Below are 18,950 nucleotides of genomic sequence, written 5' to 3'. Positions count from 1 at the left end.
TTTTTTTTTTTTTTTTTTACCTTTTTCCATTTGAAATCCATTTCTACCTTCAGTGCTGGAGAGTTGCCCATGGTTGGGAAATATTCAAACGTTAAAAATGGTGACCATCTTACATAATACTTTATCTCTCTAAAGAGAGTGGAATCTTTATTTAAATTTTCAGGTTGATTTATCTATTTATGTCTCCTGGGTCCTTAGCTGATTGATCACACAGGGATTTGTCATAATTGCCTACCTCTTTGAATCAAATGTGGACATAGCAACTAAAAATAAACATGTGGATAGTAGAGCACCAGGGCCATCTTTGCCTGGGGAGTAGAATACTTGCTGTTGCTAAGATGTTTCCTGGCTTTAGCACAGCATCCATCATTGTGAGCACAGCTGTGTTTCTGGAGTGGAGGGATGACAGAAGTGCATAGGCACACTGGGAATTATCCTGAACAATAGCTACAGATGCAAATCATTATGCTTAATCCACAACATCATCCTTATTTGTGTGGATCTTTGTGTCACATGCTTGTGTGTGACTTGCTGTGCTGAGAACTAGAAGCATGTCAAAGAATCATTTTCATTTTCGGAATAGTTTATCAGAATTGGAAAGATAAGTAGATATACCAGGCAGACCACTTTTGCACTGTGAGTGGCCAGTGGTTTTGACTTTAGAATGTCTAAATTTTAGAATAATTGCTCTGACTGCATAATAATTTATCAACAGGCAGATATTGAGTGTGAAAATTCAAAAAAGAATTATATTGAGTGGGAAACTATTTAACCCAGTGAGTTTACCCCAGGAATGGGAATGGGGGTCATTAATGTAGGTCACTGGCAAGAACCACCTTGCTTGGATTCAAACTGAATCTTGCCCAGAGATGAGTTGTGTAGTCCTGGGGGACATTATGTAGCTTCTTCACATCAGTTTCTACAGCTGTAAAGGGAGTTGCTAATGCTAGTTTATCTTACAGAATTGCTGTGAAGATAAATGGGTCACTATTTGCAGTCCCCTAACACTGCATCTGGTATATTTACGCATTTATAAGCTTTGCTTGCTATCGTTGCCTCTTGTTTTGATAAAATTGCACATCTTTTTTTTTTTCCAGGATCAGGTGGGAGCTAGTCCCAAACCTGAATTTGTTCTGTGATGATTCTAGCAGCATGGAAAAATGTTCTGCTGGAATACCTTGGTTAGATATTACATTTCTTTCTTGTGACATTATTGTAGAAGTCTGCATTGTGCCTGAACTAAAATTTAAACTATATTTAGTGCTCTGGAATTTTCCCTTAAATTGAGTTATTCTGGGCCATTGAGCTCCCCGTTTTGCAGTTTTAAGATAAAGCCTCACTTAAGCTTTTCTACTCTGCTTCTAAGAACTGCCTCTGCCTCGCTTTGTGATGTCGAAGAGTGATGGTGAGATCCGGTTTGGGAACCCAGCTGAGCTGCATGGACCGAAGGTTCCGATTCCATACTTAACCACAGAGAAAAATTCCTTCAAAAGAATGGACGATGAGGATAAACAGGTAAAGGTGTCTGGTTTGGCACGTTCATTTGATTCTGACTGAGAGGCCTCATATAGCACAGCCTCTTGTCTGTTGCCAAACTCCCAGCAAATATTGCCATCTGGAACACAATTACAGACTTGGAAGTGAGCCAGGAAAGTTTTCTTGTAGCAAGAAGAAGCTGACACATAGGAATTACTACTGGCCACCCACTGGCCTTTTAGAATCTGCCTTAGTGTAGAATTGTGCCTCGAATAGTGCCATAGATTTAATATACTTACTTGATTTATCTAGGTCAGTGGTTTTCTAAGTGGGTTCATTGACATGTAACTTCTAAACAACATGGAAAGTAACAACAAAGCTAAAACAGAAGAAATGGTATGTCTAGGAGTTAGCAAATGCTCCCCTCCAAAAAGGAGCCCCGAAGGAGACTATGCTCAAACACGGTGAGAAAGTATGTCCTCATATCGCATTCAGATGGGAAAGACTAAGTCAGCCTTGGAAATTTAGAATGTATATCAACAGGCAGGTTCTATTGTAAAGAGACCCGGAGATCTATGTTTACCAAACTCTTTTTTATCAGGGAATTCTTTCTTGGGAAGCATTTGTGCAATAGCATCTCTGCAAATTACCCACTAACCAAGCTTGGAAGCAGAATAGGGAGGATGGGCTTTTAAAATCAAGCCACTGATTGCAGTCATCAGGTGGTGATTAATAAAGACAAAAGGATGCCATTACAGTGGGCCTATCAGGAAGAGACAAACAATCATCATGATATAACTCATTCTTTTGATAAAGAGATGTGCAGAGAATCAGATTATATTCAATAGTGTCTTCTGTAAGGTAAAAAAACATGCTATATTTTAGGAAGAATTGAACCAAGATGTTTTAAAATGCAATGAATATTAGATAGTTATATTAGAAAATTAGCTTACATGGTTTACTTTGATGTTCTTGGATATTCAAGGTTGCAAGTTTCTTTATTTTATTTATTTTTTGACACAGGGTTTGTCTGTATTAGCCCAGGCTGGCATCAGACATTGTGGTCTTCCTGCCTTCTGAGTGCTTGTACTACAGGTGTGCTTCATCATGCCTGGCTAAAGTTTTATGTTTATAGTTAAAAGAGGTGTGTCTCATTTTGTTACACTCCGTGTAAGATTGCTTTAATCATTTAAGTGGTGTATTAGAAAGGCACAGGAGTTTGTAGTCAGTATACTTTGGTATGCGTCTATACCAGCATTTGGAGAACACTGAGGACACACTGTCTCACAGAGGTAGATTCCCCAGAAAGTATCCAGGTCTTATCTCAGATCATGTGTTTGTTTTTAAATTAAAGAATCCAATGTAGTCTCTGGGTTATAAAAAGCATCATTTCCCTGTTCTTTGGGTCCCCCATGCTTACAGTCTATTTGTAGTCCTTAAAGAAATAAGAGGAGGAAGAGGAGGAGGAAATTCAGCAAGCAGGCCCAGGCTGCTTATTTGGCCTAGAGTCCTGTATCACGTTCATGGTTGAGTTGGGATTCCAATTGTACTTGTGAAGGCTTTCATCTATCTTATTATTTTGGAGCATCTTCGATGGGGTGGCTATGTTTTAGAGTCTCTCAGTGAGGAACAAACAACTCCTCCACATTTAATTCTGTCGAATAAGCTCTAAGAATACCCACCGTTAAACATTAAACATTTAAAATATAAATTTTATTGCATTTTCTGGATTTATACTTGGTGAATACAAATTCAGCAAATAGGAATCTTAAAAAGGAAAACTCATTAATTCATTAATTGAATGAAAATGGAGTCTCTCCACAATTGTGGTTTATGAATGTTCTTTCATGTGATCAGTATCTTTCATTTTCCAGAGGAAAATATTATTGGACTAACTGCAAGTATTTTGGGCTGCTATTAGTAATTTAGGTAGCACAGCACTGCGAGCCTGTATTCTCTGGTTGCCTTTGGAATGAATCTTTGATACTACCTTTTTGTATGCTGCATTTTTGAGGAAGCATTTCTCCCCATTTGTTAAATCAGCCGGGTCACCAGCCGGAGAGTCACATTTTGCTTCTTAAACTGCAGTTCAGAATGCCAGGCTTCTCCAGTGGTTGCCTCTGAACTCTGCTCTGGTTCTTTGAAGCAGGAAACACAGTCTCCCACGATGTCACCCCTCGCCTCCCCTCCTTCTTCCCCGCCTCATTACCAGAGGGTGTCCTTGAGCCATGGCTACAGCAAACTGCGGAGCGGCACAGAACAGATGCATCCAGGTAAGAGGCGACCAGGGGGCCAGCTGTCACAAGCAATGTCTTAGAGTCTTCTTAATCTACCAGGCAGCAGTGCCACCAGCTGCTTAATTTCCTTATTTAATTACTCTTGTCTTTGGAAACATGGCTCAATTTCATTTTATATTCTCAAGCAAAGTTTTTTTTTTTTAAATGAAATTAAGCATATCTCAGCAATGCTTTGCTTCCTAGTGTGGAAGCTGGTTTGTCTTTAGACTTGTAAACAACTATTTAGATGATTTAATTTTCATATTTAAATAGCATTAAAGGAATGTAGCATGTATAAAGGGGTTGTATTTTTATGAGAATTGTTATTTCCTTCTGAAAGGACACTAAACATATTTACTCAGTAACTGCTTTTATGAAAATTCTTTAAACATATAACTATGCAAAAAAGCAAAAGAGTTGATCCAATCTTTAAGGAGTGGGGACATAAATGAAAATATTGAGCTTTTATGTTTTAGGATAAGGATAAAGGAAATGCTAGTAGTGGTAGCATTTTGCTGAGAAGCATGAAGCATGCCCAGTTATGGGACTGTCTGCTTGTTCATATTTATGTTCTCTTGGTCATTTTGGGGGTAAAATGTGTGAGTTGGTCCTCAGGATGACTTGCAGAGCTGGCTGCCCAGACTGCAATGTGTGCAACTCCATGAATTCACTGCAGCACCTTGTTCTTCTGTGGTTCACATCTCTAGTTTCACATATGACCAGTTTAATGTATTCCAGAGTAGAATGTCCTGTAGTCCCCTGCCCAATTTGTGGGATATGATGGTAATGACTCAGTTTCTGTAGGATTTTGCTGTATTAGAAAAGAAACAATGACTTTTAGAGGGTCACAGAAATAAAATGATATTTTAGGCTGAACTAAAGAGAGGCTGTTCTTTTGCTGAGAGAAGCAGGTAGGATGTTATGAAAAGAGCTTTGGGTTAGAACCAGAAGGTCGGGTTTGGGAAGCTCCTGAATGAGTTTAGGCAAACCATTGAGCTTCTATGAACCATATTTTTTTTCTTTTCAAAACAGTACTGAGGGTATTAAGATGATTCAGTGAGAATATGAATGTAAACTCATCTGGAAATTACATCCTATATAATGCAAGATGGTGTTCCTTATAGATAATTAAAAATTCTGAAAATCATGTATCTCATTGATGTATGAAACTACACAGGGTTGAGACTTCATTTTCCTCTTGCACTTTCCCTTGTATTATTTGCCTTTTAAAAAAGAAGTATAATTGTTGCTTCTATTTCAAATCTAATTTGGGCTTAGAAATGAATGTTTAGTTCTCAGGTAAGTCCATGTGTGTTCTATTAAGTCGGCCCGTCCTTAAGTTCTACCCTTGCTAGTCCTTGTTTTTGTCCTCCATTTCCTGCTCTATCCTCTCATCCTATGCTCAGTGGGTTCCGTCCCTGCAGCATTGAGGAGGCAGTGTGCTTCCCTTCTTTCTGGATTCTGAGAAGTTTATGCCAAGGCTCTGTATGCCCTCTTTCATTTTTATACTTTCTTTGAAAGTGGTAAAAATCTGTGTATGACAAGGTGCACATATTTTAAGTATTTAATTTAAATTTTAACAAATAGCTGCGCTCATGTAGCAACCACCCCATTGTACTGCACATGCTTTTTTCCAACCACACCCCACCCTGAAATGCAGCACTGTTTTGACTTTTAACATTTTTGATTAGTTTTACTTCTAGAACTTCATGCAAAAGGAAACATACAGACTGATTGTACTTGTGTCTGCTGCCTTCTCCTCAATGTAACAGTCAATATTCCCATCATTGTATTGATAGTTTCTTGGGTGTATGGGTGTAATGACATCTTCAGGGTTCTACAAAACAGTCTTCTCTTTGGAGAAAGATCATGTGTCTACTTCCATATGAAACCTCTTGTCAAGGAATTGAAGAGTTACTTGGTTTGCTTTTGACTTGCATATTTTGGGTTTCATTTGATAAGGAAGAGAGTTGAGGCATTAACTAATATGTATTTTTTTTCCTGAGTTTAGGTTCAGTTGAGGAGCAAGCCAGATATCAGATTGCTGCTGGCCTGATTATCAGCTTTGTTGCTCACATAGCTAAATGGAGCACATTCCTTAGATTTATGGCTGATTTAGATACCCACTTTTTCAGCCACAGGCAGCCTTTCCCCGTAGTAGAAGAAAAACCTGTCTGTAAATGAGCTCCTGTCTAGCTGAGTTTTCATTGAAGCCTGACTGATAAAATACATCTGTCTCTCCATGTTATGATCCCTATAGGTAAGGGATTTGAGCTGAGCTTCACATGGTACCTTCTTCCCCTATGAGTCTCCTTTGGGTGGTAGATGAACCCTCTCTGTTATGGGAAGTACAGGTCCATAGGTTTCATTAGAAGTTATAAGCACTAGGATGCTAGCTATGCTTTGGCTCATTGTGCTTAAAACTTTTTGGTAGGGTTCAGTTGGTATGAAGAGTTTATTGTGGTTCCATCGACATGGAAAGCAATCTTAATTGTCAGAGGAAAATACTTGCCTACAAGTTGAAATTTACTTTGAAGACTTAGACTATGTACTATCTATGAAATTCTCTTTTGTAGTTTTACATTTGTATATACTCCTAGGAGGTTCTGAAATGCACTAAATGCATTGCCAGGCAATCATTTAGATATTTTAATCTATTATGACTTAGTGTTCTAGTTGCTAGGAAGAAATGCAAACTGTAGTTGTGAGCCTGAATGGTTTGTTGCTTTGTTTCTTTCTTCCTTCTTGCCTTCCTCTCTTCTCTCTCTTTCCCTCCCTCCCTCCCTTCTTGTCCTGTCCTGTCCTGTCCTGTCCTGTCCTGTTTCTTTCTTTTCTCTACTTTCTTTTTTGAGACAGGGTCTCATGAGTACCAGTCTGGCCTCCTGCCTGCTAAGCTTACAGGTGACCCACAGTCCAGACTGTTTAGTGTTCTTGATGTGTTATTGTTGTACATTCTTTATTTTAAAACCATAAAACCATGCTAAATGTGGTACTGCAACAGCCGCCTCTGTTCACCACCCAATTTTACTTATAAGTAGGTTACAGTAAGAAGCAGTTTATATACTCATATATTTTAAGTCCTCTAAGTGTTAGCTCACAGAGATGAGAAATGGTTTCATTTTGGTGATAATTTCTCCTTTCTTTTGGAGCTGGTTATATTTAACTGTCTTGTTACCATATTGGCAAGGCCAATATTATGTGTTCTGGAAATAAAAGTTATACAGAATATCATTCATTTTGTGGCTTAGAAACTTATTTTAAAAGTAGTAAAATCATTTAAAATATTTTGGTTATTTATTAGTAGAATAATAACTACATAATACATTTATTCATTTTTGTATATTTGGTTTTACATTCTGTATAACAAGGAAGATAACCATTTATTTTTATAGTAAATTATAATGTTGAGTTTTAGTGTTCAAAGTTCTTATTAATTTTCTTCAGGGGTTATATGATTAATTGAATACATTTAAATAGGGAGGTATTTATAAATTATAACTACATCTTGGTATTTATCTATAACTTTAAAAGAATTACAAGCCTCATTTTTTATTTAAAAAAATCTACCCTTTATTTTTATGTTATGTTTGTAAGTACTTTGCCTGCATGTAAGTCTATATACCAAGTACATGTGGTGCTGATAGAGGCCAGAAGAGGGTGTTGGATCCTCTTGGACTGGAGTTATAGGTGGTTGTTAGCTACCATCTGAAAAAGGAAACAGTACTCTTAAACCACTAACTCATCTCTCTCAGAAAACTTAATTTAAAAAATCCATTGTAGTGCTAGAGAGATGGCTCAGTGGTTGAGAGCACTGAGTACTCTTCCAGAGGTCCTGAGTTCAATTCCCAGCAACCACATGGTGGCTCACAACAATCTGTAATGGGATCTGATGCCCTCTGCTGGTGTGTCTGAAGACAACAACAGTGTACTCATATAAATAAATAAATCCTAAAAAAAAAAAATTTAAAAAACAAAGAGTACTGACTGATCTTCCAGAGGACCTAGGTTCAGTTCCCAGCACCCACACTGAAGCTTGCAGCTCTCCATAACTCCAGGTCTGGGGAATCCAGTGCCCTTTTCTGGCTTCATGGGCTTCAAGCACTCACATGTTGTATAGGTATACATGTAGGTAAAACATCCAAACACTCAAAATAAAATGACACTTTTTAATATGTATACATGATATATATAAGCATTAAGCCCATGTCAAATAGGCAGTGCATCGTCTCAGAATCAGTTTCCTTTCCATAAAAAGTTATAGTGTAGTTCCTGTGCTTAATTGGGAGGGATGAAATGTACAATTTAATTAGGGGGAAATAGTTTTTGGATTCCTCAGTTTTCTACTTGATGTAAGTTGGGTTTTATTCGTTCCTAATTCATTTTTTTAAAATCCAAGCCTATTTTTTCCCTTTTACTTTCCTCTCCCCAAAATGAATGTAAACTTTGTTTGAATGTAGCATTAAATTGGTAAAAGGAACAACCGATGTCTGAATTTGTTGTTGTTGTTTTTTTTTAAGTGATAAGGGGATCCAGTGGCAGTAGTGCATGACATGCTTCAGTTTTGATCCACTAGAAGAAAAGGAGGAGGAAGTCAAAACAGCCCATCAGCCATCTTGGCAAAGTACAGCCTGTCCCTAGATACAGTTTATAAGGCTGGAGGTGCTGAGTATTCAAATCAGGCCTTTGTTTAATTCTCACCTACAGTCAAGTATTCATTTTAGGCTAAAATCATATCGTTCAAAACCATGAATGAACACAAAAGTGAACTCCATTACTTCAGGTCATGGTTCAGGATTACTGCCCCCCCCCAACAAAAACCAGCAACAAACAATGAATACTTGTAATATGGCACATTTCTACTAGTGACTGACTCTGAGGTTCTCACTGCATCACCCTCTTGCCTTATTCCTAACCTTAATCTGATGTGAATCCTTTTGGTCTTATCATGGTATTGGTTAAATGTCTTTAGATTGTTTAGTGAAATTATGGAGGTAAGAGGATCAAGATTTGTGAGTCTTAGGTAGCTCTCAGATTGTATGTTCCAATTCCTTTATTACCTTTTTTTTTTTGAAAAGCACATGCTACATCAGCTTGAGTGTGGAATGATAATTTTGTAATAGAATCTTTGTATACCCTGCTAGCATTCTCTCTTGTTTTTCAGCTCCATATGAAAATAGGCAGCCCATTGGCCAGCCTGAAGGACCTTCATCAGAGGGTCCAGGAGCCAAACCCTTTCGTCGGCAGGCCTCTCTTATTCGGGTAAGTGATGATGTGGGCCTATATCAATGACAGAATTGGGAGAAAATTTATACTGTGGAGATAAATGGCATTTAGGGATGGAGATATGGCTCAGTAATTGCAAGCATTTGCTGCTCTTGTAGAGGATCAGTGTTCAGGTCCAAGTACCCACATAGACAGTATGCAACTACTAGTAACTCCAACTCCAGGGAGTTCAACACCCTCTTCTGGCTTCCATGGGTAGCTGCATGCATGTGCACATACCCACAATACTACATATGCGTACATTTACTTAAAAATAAAAATAACTATTATAGAGAAAACTCTGAAAAAAATATGGCGTTTAAAATCATTATTTTACAGTTAGCATATGAAGTGAGGGGCTTCATTTTGATACTTTTTCTTCTGTTGCATAGGGTGAGACAGGGTTTCACCAAGATAGTCTCAAACTGCTTGTGTATCTGAGGCTGATCCTTTTGCCTCCACCTCCCAAGAGCTGAGATTGCAGGCATTGTCACCATGTCTAGCTTCACTGTAACATTCCACACATATACATCAAACTGTGTTTGTATCCCCCACATGATCCTCTCCTTACTGATTTTCTTCCTACCAAATACTCCATCCTTCTGCTTTCCTGCCAAATATAGTTCATTGTCTTCTATTGAGGAGCATGGTTTTTTGATTATTCTCTATTTTGCTTCAAGAAAGGTATAAAACTACCTCTTCATGCACATATTCTTTTTTGCTGGTATATTTTCTGAAATTTTCATTTGTCTCTATCCCTTTCAGACTCTAGAATAAACTAGAGGTTTATTGATCTTGATCTTCAGTGTCTCTAAAGCATCCCTACCCCTTTATTTACTTAATCATGGAGTACCTTCTTCAGCAGAGTTTCACATTTTCTATAGCAGCTTGTCTTGTGTTTGCCTTATTCTTTATTACTACTTGTTTAATGCCTAATTAACTGTTTTCCATTTGCTGTGTGTCTCCAATTATGTGGTAAGAGTTTGAAAGGCTGCAGTAGTTCTGTATTCACTCAGTGCCTCAGACAATGCCATTTGAATAGCAATTTATGTGTAAGTATAAGAAAGTACTACTTCCTACCTGTAATATATAAAATATTATGGTACAGATATAATGTTATTAAGTTTCTTCTGGTCACATCATAGCTTAGATACTTCCAGCTTCTAATTCTCTAGTGTTTTCCTTCAGATAAAGAGCTCTGTTTTTCCCCCTACATTCATAGCTGTTGTCTTGTGTAGTATGTCTAAGTTCTTTTGTGGAGAAGGTATATTATTAAAGAAAGATGTGTGTGTATGTATGTATGTATGTACGTACATGGTAAGAAACTGTTAAAAAGGTAGGTTTATTATTTAACATGAAAGACAAAAGGAAGTGGGAGGTGGTTTGTATAACATTTCAATTGTGGAACTCAGGAAGAAAGGACCATTTCTGCACAGGCAGCTCTACTCAAAATAGAAGAGTGGAGTCAGACACTCCCACAAAGAAGTGGGCTGCAAGCTTAGAAGAGAATAAACAGTCTGCAGAAGATCCTCAAGTTCAGTGAATGGCTTCTGGTCATAGGACACTGTTAAACATGACAAAGTACTCAATCTTAAAGCAGTGTTCTGTTTGCAGAAACTCTCTGAAAGATAGTATTTAAGCCATATGTTATATATTTAATGTTTCCTATAATTATAAGCTCTAGGCACTGTTGTCTATATTAGTATAGATGGATAGCTGAGAGAGGTCAAGTAGCAAGTCTGAGATTTCATTCATACTTAGTATGTGGCAGAGCCAAAATTTGAGTCTAGGAGAGTTCAATATCACAGCCTGCACATTAAACACTTAGCTCAGCATTAAAGTTCTATATTATATGAAGACTAGATTACATCATGAATAAACACTAGGTATTATACTATTACCCCCCCCTCTCTCTCTCTGTGTGTGTGTGTGTGTGTGTGTGTGTGTTGCTGGGGTTGGATGCTATGGCCTTGCCTATGCTAGGCAAAACCTCTACTACCACACTACATCCTCATCCCAAAAGTATTCTTGAAAGTGTTATTTGAGAGAATACCTGTCAGGAGTGTCAGGAATTCAAGGTCATCCTTGAGTACATAGTCGTTCAAAGTCAACTTCTAAGATTCAAGACCCTAACTCAAGAAAAAAGAAGAAAGAAAAGAAAAGAAAGACATTCTCCTTTAAGGTCAATATAGATAAGTTTTACCCTCAAGTTGTAATGTTTCTTCAGCTGAGCCCCAGATGTAGTACTTGGCTATGGTTCAGAGATCCCATGGTATAAAAATATGTGCCTTTAAACATTAGAACCACACAAATTGGGGAGGCATGTTTACATTAGGAAAGGGATTGGAGGGATTCCTCTCAAAACTCTCTAAGGTGTGTCCTGTAGGTTCCTGAGAGTATGTTCTGTTTCTGTAGAGAGAAATTGAATGATCAAATTTAGCAGTGAATCTTCAGCTTCACAGGATGGGGCTCACAGGACCCTTCTTACCAAGCTCCCTGGAAGCAAGGCCATGATCCCTTATTTGGATTGTGATCTGTCTTCTAATCTCTAGGTTTCCTTTCTGCTGAGAAATATGCTTCTTGAACCCTTCACTTGACAAATATTTAGTGACTACCTATAAAGTACCAGATGCTGTATTAAATGATGTATGCCATCAATAGGCCCCTCCCTTGTGGAAATTTCAGGCTATTGTAGGACACAACTATTAATCAAGCCATCACAAAGACAACATGTGGTTATAGTATATAATATGAATGAAAATTATGCTGCACTTTGAAGGTGAAAAATGGCAGTAGAATATAACCTAGACTTGTGGACAGGTTAGCCAAAGAAGGCTTCTCTGGGGAGTAACATAGTTGAAGTGGGAAGGATAACAGAAATATTAGCCATGTAAGGTGGTAAGGATAGGGAACAGATAAGAAAGTGATAGAGCTGCATGTACAAAGACATTTTCTATGTACTTAGAATTTTGTGCACATAAACTCAGTGCTCACAGCTGTCTTCTGGGATAACACCATAGCTTCCATTTTAGATCACAAAGCCTAATGGTGTATATGCTTTATTGAGTTTTCCAAAGATCACAGCTGGGAAGTGGATAGGCTAGAGTTCAAGCACTGGCCACCATTCCTCAGCTACTGGCTCAGGAACTGGATGGAAGATGGTGATGTCATCTGTTAAGCAAGGAAGGACTGGAAGAAACAGTGGTGCTGGGAAAAAAATCCCAGCTGTAAGTTCAGTGTTAGATGCCAGAAATGGAGCTTTTGAGACAGCTCAGAGGAGGTGAACAAGAGTTCTATATTTCTATGGGTCTGAATTTTGGGGAGAGCTGAGGCTTGGTATAGGTGTTTGGCAACAATTGACTATTGGAAACACAGGAAAAACAAAACAAAATCGGTTCTTCCCAGGTCCAGCCTGACTCCACATGACCTGGAGCAAGTTCCTTTCCTTTTTTGTTGCATTAACATCATGGTGTGGATTTAGCAATATATCCCAGCAGTATGCCAGTTTGACTCTCTCAATGTTTGTTTGAGCATGGCTTTCTATTCAGGATGATAGCAAGGGACCTTTCTTGCCCAGGATGGCAGTCTGTGGTTTTTGTAGTGGGTGTATTTTCCTTTCTTCAGCTCTTAGGTTTCCTTCTTGTGCCTGTCAGTCTGGTTTGGCTGGACTCCATGTTACAGAAAGCAAAATGCCAATTTGAATTAGTCATGGCGATGAGATTTGAAGTGAAGGTTCTTGGTGATGGGGGATTAATATTTATTGGGTATAGTGCTAAGCTAGTTGGAGTGACTAATTCCCCTCATGGTGCCATGTCCCTGTGCTGATGACAATCTATTCTTTTTGTTCTAGCTTTATTTGTCACCTTCTGTTCAAACCTTTCCTGCAAACAGGGTATTGAAGCTATAGTTCATTGGTAAAGTGCCAGATTAGCATAGCAAAAACCATGTCTTTCATTCCACAACACTTCCTAAGCTGCTGAGCAGCAGCAAGACCACAGCAGGAAGACCAGCCACAGCCAGCTCCCAGCATACCCAGACTATGTCATGAGACTCTGATTTCAAATCACTGCCAACACCATAAATAAGTTAGAGGGGACATGGCCTCAGGGTCCTAGGGCGGGCCTTTAGGGACCCATGGCCAGTGCAATTATAGCCCATGGGTTTAGCATTTTGGAGGTGTTTATGCCAAATTAAGGTTCTATACTTTGGAATTGTTAGTCTTTTTCCTTAATATTTTAGTCACCTTTTTGTTCAAAGAATAGATTTTTTTCCTCATTAAAGTTTCAGACACTGTTTTGGTAAATAGATGGGAATTTTTAAATAAATCGAAAGTTTCCTGCTTTACCTGTTATCAGATCTTCAGAGATCATTGTGGTTTGCATTTCTCATAAGCTAGGCTGGACATCTTGCATGTAAATTATGATTCAGTCTGCCTAACACTTAGAACTACAACTTCTGCTTCCACTTGGTTCTCTGTTTTACTAGGATTGTTGAACACCACATTGGGTATAAAGTCTTGGTTCTTTGGCTGCCTTTGCTGCAATATCTTACTGCCCGCCCCTAATGCAGTGATCCTTGAGATCACTCGCCTCATTACTGTTCTTTAGCTAGTAGAGTATGGTGTTGATGTATCACCATCTGCCAAACAGTCTTACTTAGATGGTTCACTGTGACTTTTAACTGATGGGTCTTCCTTACAGAAGAGCTCCCAGCCTCACTCTCCTTGCTCTACCACCCATTACCATGAACCTGAAGGTTGGTCATTTTCTTTGACTTCTCCTTCATCCCTCATGCTTATTCAGTTATCAAGTCCTGAACATTCTATGTTCTAGAGATTATCTATTCTGCTTTACTTGGTCCAGGCAATTATCTCCTGTCAGGGAATCTGGGATATTAACCCCTACCCTGCCACCTTCTTGCCATCATCCTCTTGCAGGATGTTCTTTGGGGGCTGGTGGTTGAGGATCTCACTATGTATACAGCCTTGCCTAGGATGGAATTTTCTGTATAGTCCAAACTGGCCTAGAACTCAGCAATGTGCCTGCCCCTGCCCCCCAAGTGCTGGGATTAAAGGCATCTGATACCATCCTTGGAAACAATAGAGACCCTAAAAATATAAACAGGCAAGAGATTTAAATAGTATACAGTGTGTACATATGTTGAAACTCTACATACCACTCATTATTATGTGCAAATGTTATGCTTTTCGGCTCAGTTAAAAATATATTGTTATCTCCTTCACAACTGCTCATGCTATCTGTCACTGCTCATGGTTCTTACCATGTCATCCATATTTTGGGATATGGCTCCTGGGCTCTTGTATTGTTTGCTCCCTGCTTTCCCCTTCAGCCACAACAGCTCGCTACTTCACTCTCACCACACTGTTCAACAACTGCTCAGCAACTGCTCCTTTCTCGGTGGTCAGCACCGAGCATTTCTAGTGGGGCCTTTGTTCTTTCTTTCTTTACTTTAACTTTTGCCTCCTTTGTTCTTCCTTTGCCTGAATTCATCTTTGCTTTTTTTCTTTCAGGGACAGCATGAAGTATGAGTGTTTCCTACTGTGCTCATGTATATGTGATGCCTGCAATTTTCCATTCTTAAAAAAGAAACAGTTTATTGCTCAATTGTATATTTCTCTGTGAAACTCAATTAGATGACTGGGAGTCTGATCACTATGGATTTCCATCTTAAAGGCAACTAGGTTTTATTATATTGTTCCTAGAACATTTTATGCAGACACACAAAAAGAAGTATGTGTGTACTTGCATTCATTCATTAATTCAAAATGTTCCTCTCTCATTTTATTTTTTTAACCCAAATCTAGGGAGGCTGCTGTGGCAAATGAAATTTCTTGCAACTACTGATGAAACACAATTATCTTCTATTTTAGACAAAATCAGCCTCACTTTTGAAACCCTAACCAATTTTTCTGTCTAGTGTCTTATCCTGAGGTCTGAACATTCCCGTGTTGTAGAGAACAGTCAGTGTTCACCACTATTCTTCTTAGATAAAATAATAGCAAACAGAACTTGGAGTCTTTTAGACACTTGCCATTGCACTTGGGTTTTAGGGTTATAGTTTTGGTGCTATAAATTTTGTATGCTAGCAGCATGTTCATGTAAAAGTTTGTAAACTGAAAAGCACCTATCGCATGTAGTTATGTATTTGTTTTCCACTGCCTTTAAAAGTTTTGAGCCTTGTTTCTCCCCTAACCCTGAGATTTCACTTTAAACACTCAGGGCCAGAAACAGATTCTCCCTAATCCTTGAGCTTCTTGGAATAGTTCTCAAGAGTTAAAGCAAGCATGTAAGGATGCGAAAAGAAAGAAACACTCATGAGTCTCTGTTGGAATGTTGTTGGTGTAGGTCAGAAGAGAATTGCTTGTGCCACAGGTAAATTATTCCTGTAATACTTTTCATGAGAATAAAAAGAAACAGTCCTTTGGGGAGGCCAACACAACACTGAGATTATTGTTTGGGTTTTTCCTTTTTTTGTGCTATGAAAGTTATTTTTGGGTGGATTGGATTAGGATGCTGACAAAATGAGCAGAGCAGAGCATAGAAAATGGCTGAAAGCTTAGGATCAAGCCAGGGGGGCTTAGATAAGACATGCTAAGCACTGTCTCTGTCACTGGTTAGCTTAGGAAGTAGCCCACAAGGCAGCTTTGGGCCATCAGAACTCATTTAGCTTTTCAGAGGTTCATTTTGAGGAATGATTAGTCTCTATGTGTGTGTATCCTACACATGTATTGAGTTAGAACTTAGGCCTTTTTTTTTTCATTTATTCCTTTAGAATCTTCTCTCGTCCCTGTTTGTCTGAGAACAAACACTTACCTTGTCTGAGAACACTTATCTTGACTATGTTGAAGAGCCCCAGTGGCTCTTTCAGCATAATACTATTTCTACATTTAGTTCTTTTGTTTTCCTGTGTTATCCACATAAGTCAGGATGATGTGCTTGCTTACGAATGGCTTAAGTTAAACAAAGTTATGCAGAGACAAATGAACCACCTCATGGTCAGTTTTCTTCTAATAAGGCCATAATGATAGAATTCTGCAGTTTGGATTGTTTCATACTATACAGTGCATATTACACTGTAGATGTTAATTTGGGGCGGTGGGTTGTGAGCTCTAAAGATGCTGAAAGAGTTTTTACAAAGTCAAATATTGAAAAGGGTACAGAGTGAGAAATGGCCCTCTCACTCCTACCCTCTGAGCACCCATTGTAGAAACAACTATAACTCATTTCTTTTGTATAGTTGTATACAAAATACCTTATTTTACTTAATGCTGTATCTGAATCTTATCCTGATACTTATCCTGATACTTATATAATTATAGGTAGTATACTCAAAGTATGTATGCAGTTCAGCCTTTTACCCATGTGGTACCCTATTATACATCTGTTTATATACTCAGCATTTTTTTTTTTTTTTTTGGTTTTTTTCGAGACAGGGTTTCTCTGTGTAGCCCTGGCTGTCCTGGAACCAGGCTGGCCTCAAACTCAGAAATCTGCCTGCCTCTGCTTCCCAAGTGCTGGGATTAAAGGCGTGCGCCACCATCGCCCGGGTATACTCAGCATTTTTATTTAACAATAGTTTTACTAACATTCTGTGGCAGCACACAAAAACTATCTTTTTGTGTTTTTGTTGCACAAGGTCTTAGTGTTTTGTTGTATGTATTTTCCATAAGCCATTTAAGCAGCCTCTCCTAGCTCTTGCAAGTATAGCATTGTTAGCAGTTGTTTAGATTCAATTCTCAGGTATAGAACTCTTTATTGAAAATGTCTACACTTTGGTAATTTCAGATTTTGGAAATTTTCAGATTGTAAGCTACATCAATTTATAAACTTGACATAATATAGAAAATGTCTCTTTTCTGGTACCTTTATAACTATAACATGTTAACAAACTTATAGACATTTCTCATACTATGGAAAAATGCTGTCTTCGCATATTAATTAACATATCTGTTAGTGAATTGGAAAATTTAATGTTACAGTGTTCTTTCCTCAAGTGTGCTTTACTGTGTATTGCTTCTTCCTTTCATAGGCCTTTTGTCTTTTGTACGTGCTATTCATGACTTTGTACTGATTTGTCATTCTACAGCCTGAAATCATAAGGTGACATTTTAAACCCACGAGATTCTGCAAGGTGTGTGGAAAACTGCGCATTATGTGTTCAAATGTAGGTTGTGGGCACTTGAGGAACTTGAAAGAGGTTAGAGGCTCAAGTTTCTTTTCAGCTGCATAGGAACATCAGGTCTGTAGGCAATGGGAATCTCTTATTTATATGATTATGCCAACAAGATTGAATTGCTTAGTGTCTTAGTCAGTGTTCTATTGCTGTGATTAAGTACCATGGCCACGGCAACTCTTATTTTAAAAATTGTTTAATTGGGGCTTGCTTACACTTTTAGAGATTCACCCCACTGTCATCATGGCATTTCATCACTGTCATCAGCTTTAAATGTCTTAGGTGGAAACATGTGTTTTTAAGAAGGCAACAAGAACGTTTCTCCCAACACCTATCATCTTCAAAATGCACGTATTATGTTCTGTCTTTTTAATTGCTATATTTTGCTACAGGAGTATTGTTCCTCATTAATAACCTGTATTTTCATATACAAATTGCACAGAACACAGTAAATTTTCTCCATATAACTGAAAGAAAATTACTTTAACATAGGTGCTAAACAAAACAGTACGATGTTCAAGCTTGTGTGTTATTCTCTGTGCTAGTAAACAGAAGAGTGTTTCTTTTAGTATTCCCATTTACAGTTTCTTTACAATATCTTCAGTGAAAGCGTGTGTTTTTAAGAAGACCACAATCACCTTTCTTCCAATATGCATTCTCCTCAAAATGTATTCAGTATGCTCTGTCTTTGGAATTGCTTCATTTTGGTACAGGAGTACTGTTCCTTAATACTTTCCTGTATTTTCTTTCTTTTTTTATTGGATATTTTATTCATTTACATTTCAAATATTACCCCCTTTCCCAGTTTCCTCCTGTCCCATCTTTTTTCTCCCTGCTTCTATGAGGGTGCTTCCCCACACACCTACCCACTCCTGCCTCCCTGCCCTAGCATTCCCCTAAACTGGGGCATCGAGTCTTCCCAGGACCAAGGGCCTCTCCTCCCATTGATGACCATCAAGGCCAGCCTTTGCTACATATATGGCTGGAGCTATAGGTCGTTCCATGTGTATTCTTTGGTTGGTGGTTTAGTCCCTGGGAGCTCTGGGGGGTCTGGTTGTTCTTAAGGGATTGAAAACCCTTTCAGCTCTTTCAGTCCTTTCTCTAACTCCTCCATTGGGGACCCCATGCTAAGTCTAATGGTTGGCTGCGAGCATCCTCATCTGCGTTGGTTAGGATCTGGCAGAGCCTCTCAGGAGACAGCTGTATCAGGCTTCTGTCAGCAAGCACTTCTTGGCATCTGCAATAGTGTCTGGGTTTCTTGAAAATTACTCTATTTGCTTTGTTTCTTTTCTGGTAGTCACCTTTAAGATAAAAAAGCAATTTTTTATAGCTACCAGTTATTTCATAGACTCTCCACCAAACAATCATGTTTGCTGTCTTGTTTAGTCTTCATAATACTTTTGTGAAGTTAATGTTCTTTTCTTTTCTTTTTTTAAAACTGTTTTCTCTTCAGTATTTTTTTAATTAGATGTTTTCTTATTTACAATATCTCCTTTTCCAGGTTCCCCTCCAAAAAAATAAAAATAAAATAAGAAAAAAAAACCTCAAACTAAAACAATCCCCTGTTCCCTGCCCCCCTCCCCATGCTTGCCACCCCACCCTCTCCTGCTTACTGGCCCAGAACCTTCACAGGGCCAAGGTCCTCTCCTCCTGTTGATGACCAGCTTGGCCATCCTCTAAACCTGATAAACAACTTCAGCAAAGTAGCTGGATGTAAAATTAACTCAAGCAAATCAGTGGCCT

The 18,950-nt window shown here is 38.5% G+C and overlaps 1 protein-coding gene across 8 annotated transcripts in view; it reads left to right on the top strand.

The window, feature by feature from the left end:
* Positions 1-18,950, top strand: part of Reps2 (RALBP1 associated Eps domain containing 2) — a 230,506-nt gene that overhangs the window by 77,325 nt on the left and 134,231 nt on the right. For 5 of the 8 annotated variants that reach the window (XM_031370695.1, XM_031370655.1, XM_031370686.1 and 2 more), the window contains exons 3-5: positions 1,367-1,515; positions 3,623-3,749; positions 8,914-9,011. In XM_031370695.1, coding sequence (XP_031226555.1) covers positions 1,367-1,515; positions 3,623-3,749; positions 8,914-9,011 — 374 coding nt within the window. The remainder of the gene's footprint in view (positions 1-1,366; positions 1,516-3,622; positions 3,750-8,913; positions 9,012-18,950) is intronic. The other 3 variants (XM_031370680.1, XM_031370674.1, XM_031370646.1) reach the window with 1 other exon arrangement.

Source organism: Mastomys coucha, chromosome X (genome assembly GCF_008632895.1).
Source record: "Mastomys coucha isolate ucsf_1 chromosome X, UCSF_Mcou_1, whole genome shotgun sequence".
NCBI classification, from domain to species: Eukaryota; Metazoa; Chordata; class Mammalia; order Rodentia; family Muridae; genus Mastomys; species Mastomys coucha.
This window is presented reverse-complemented; position numbering and strand designations above follow the sequence as displayed.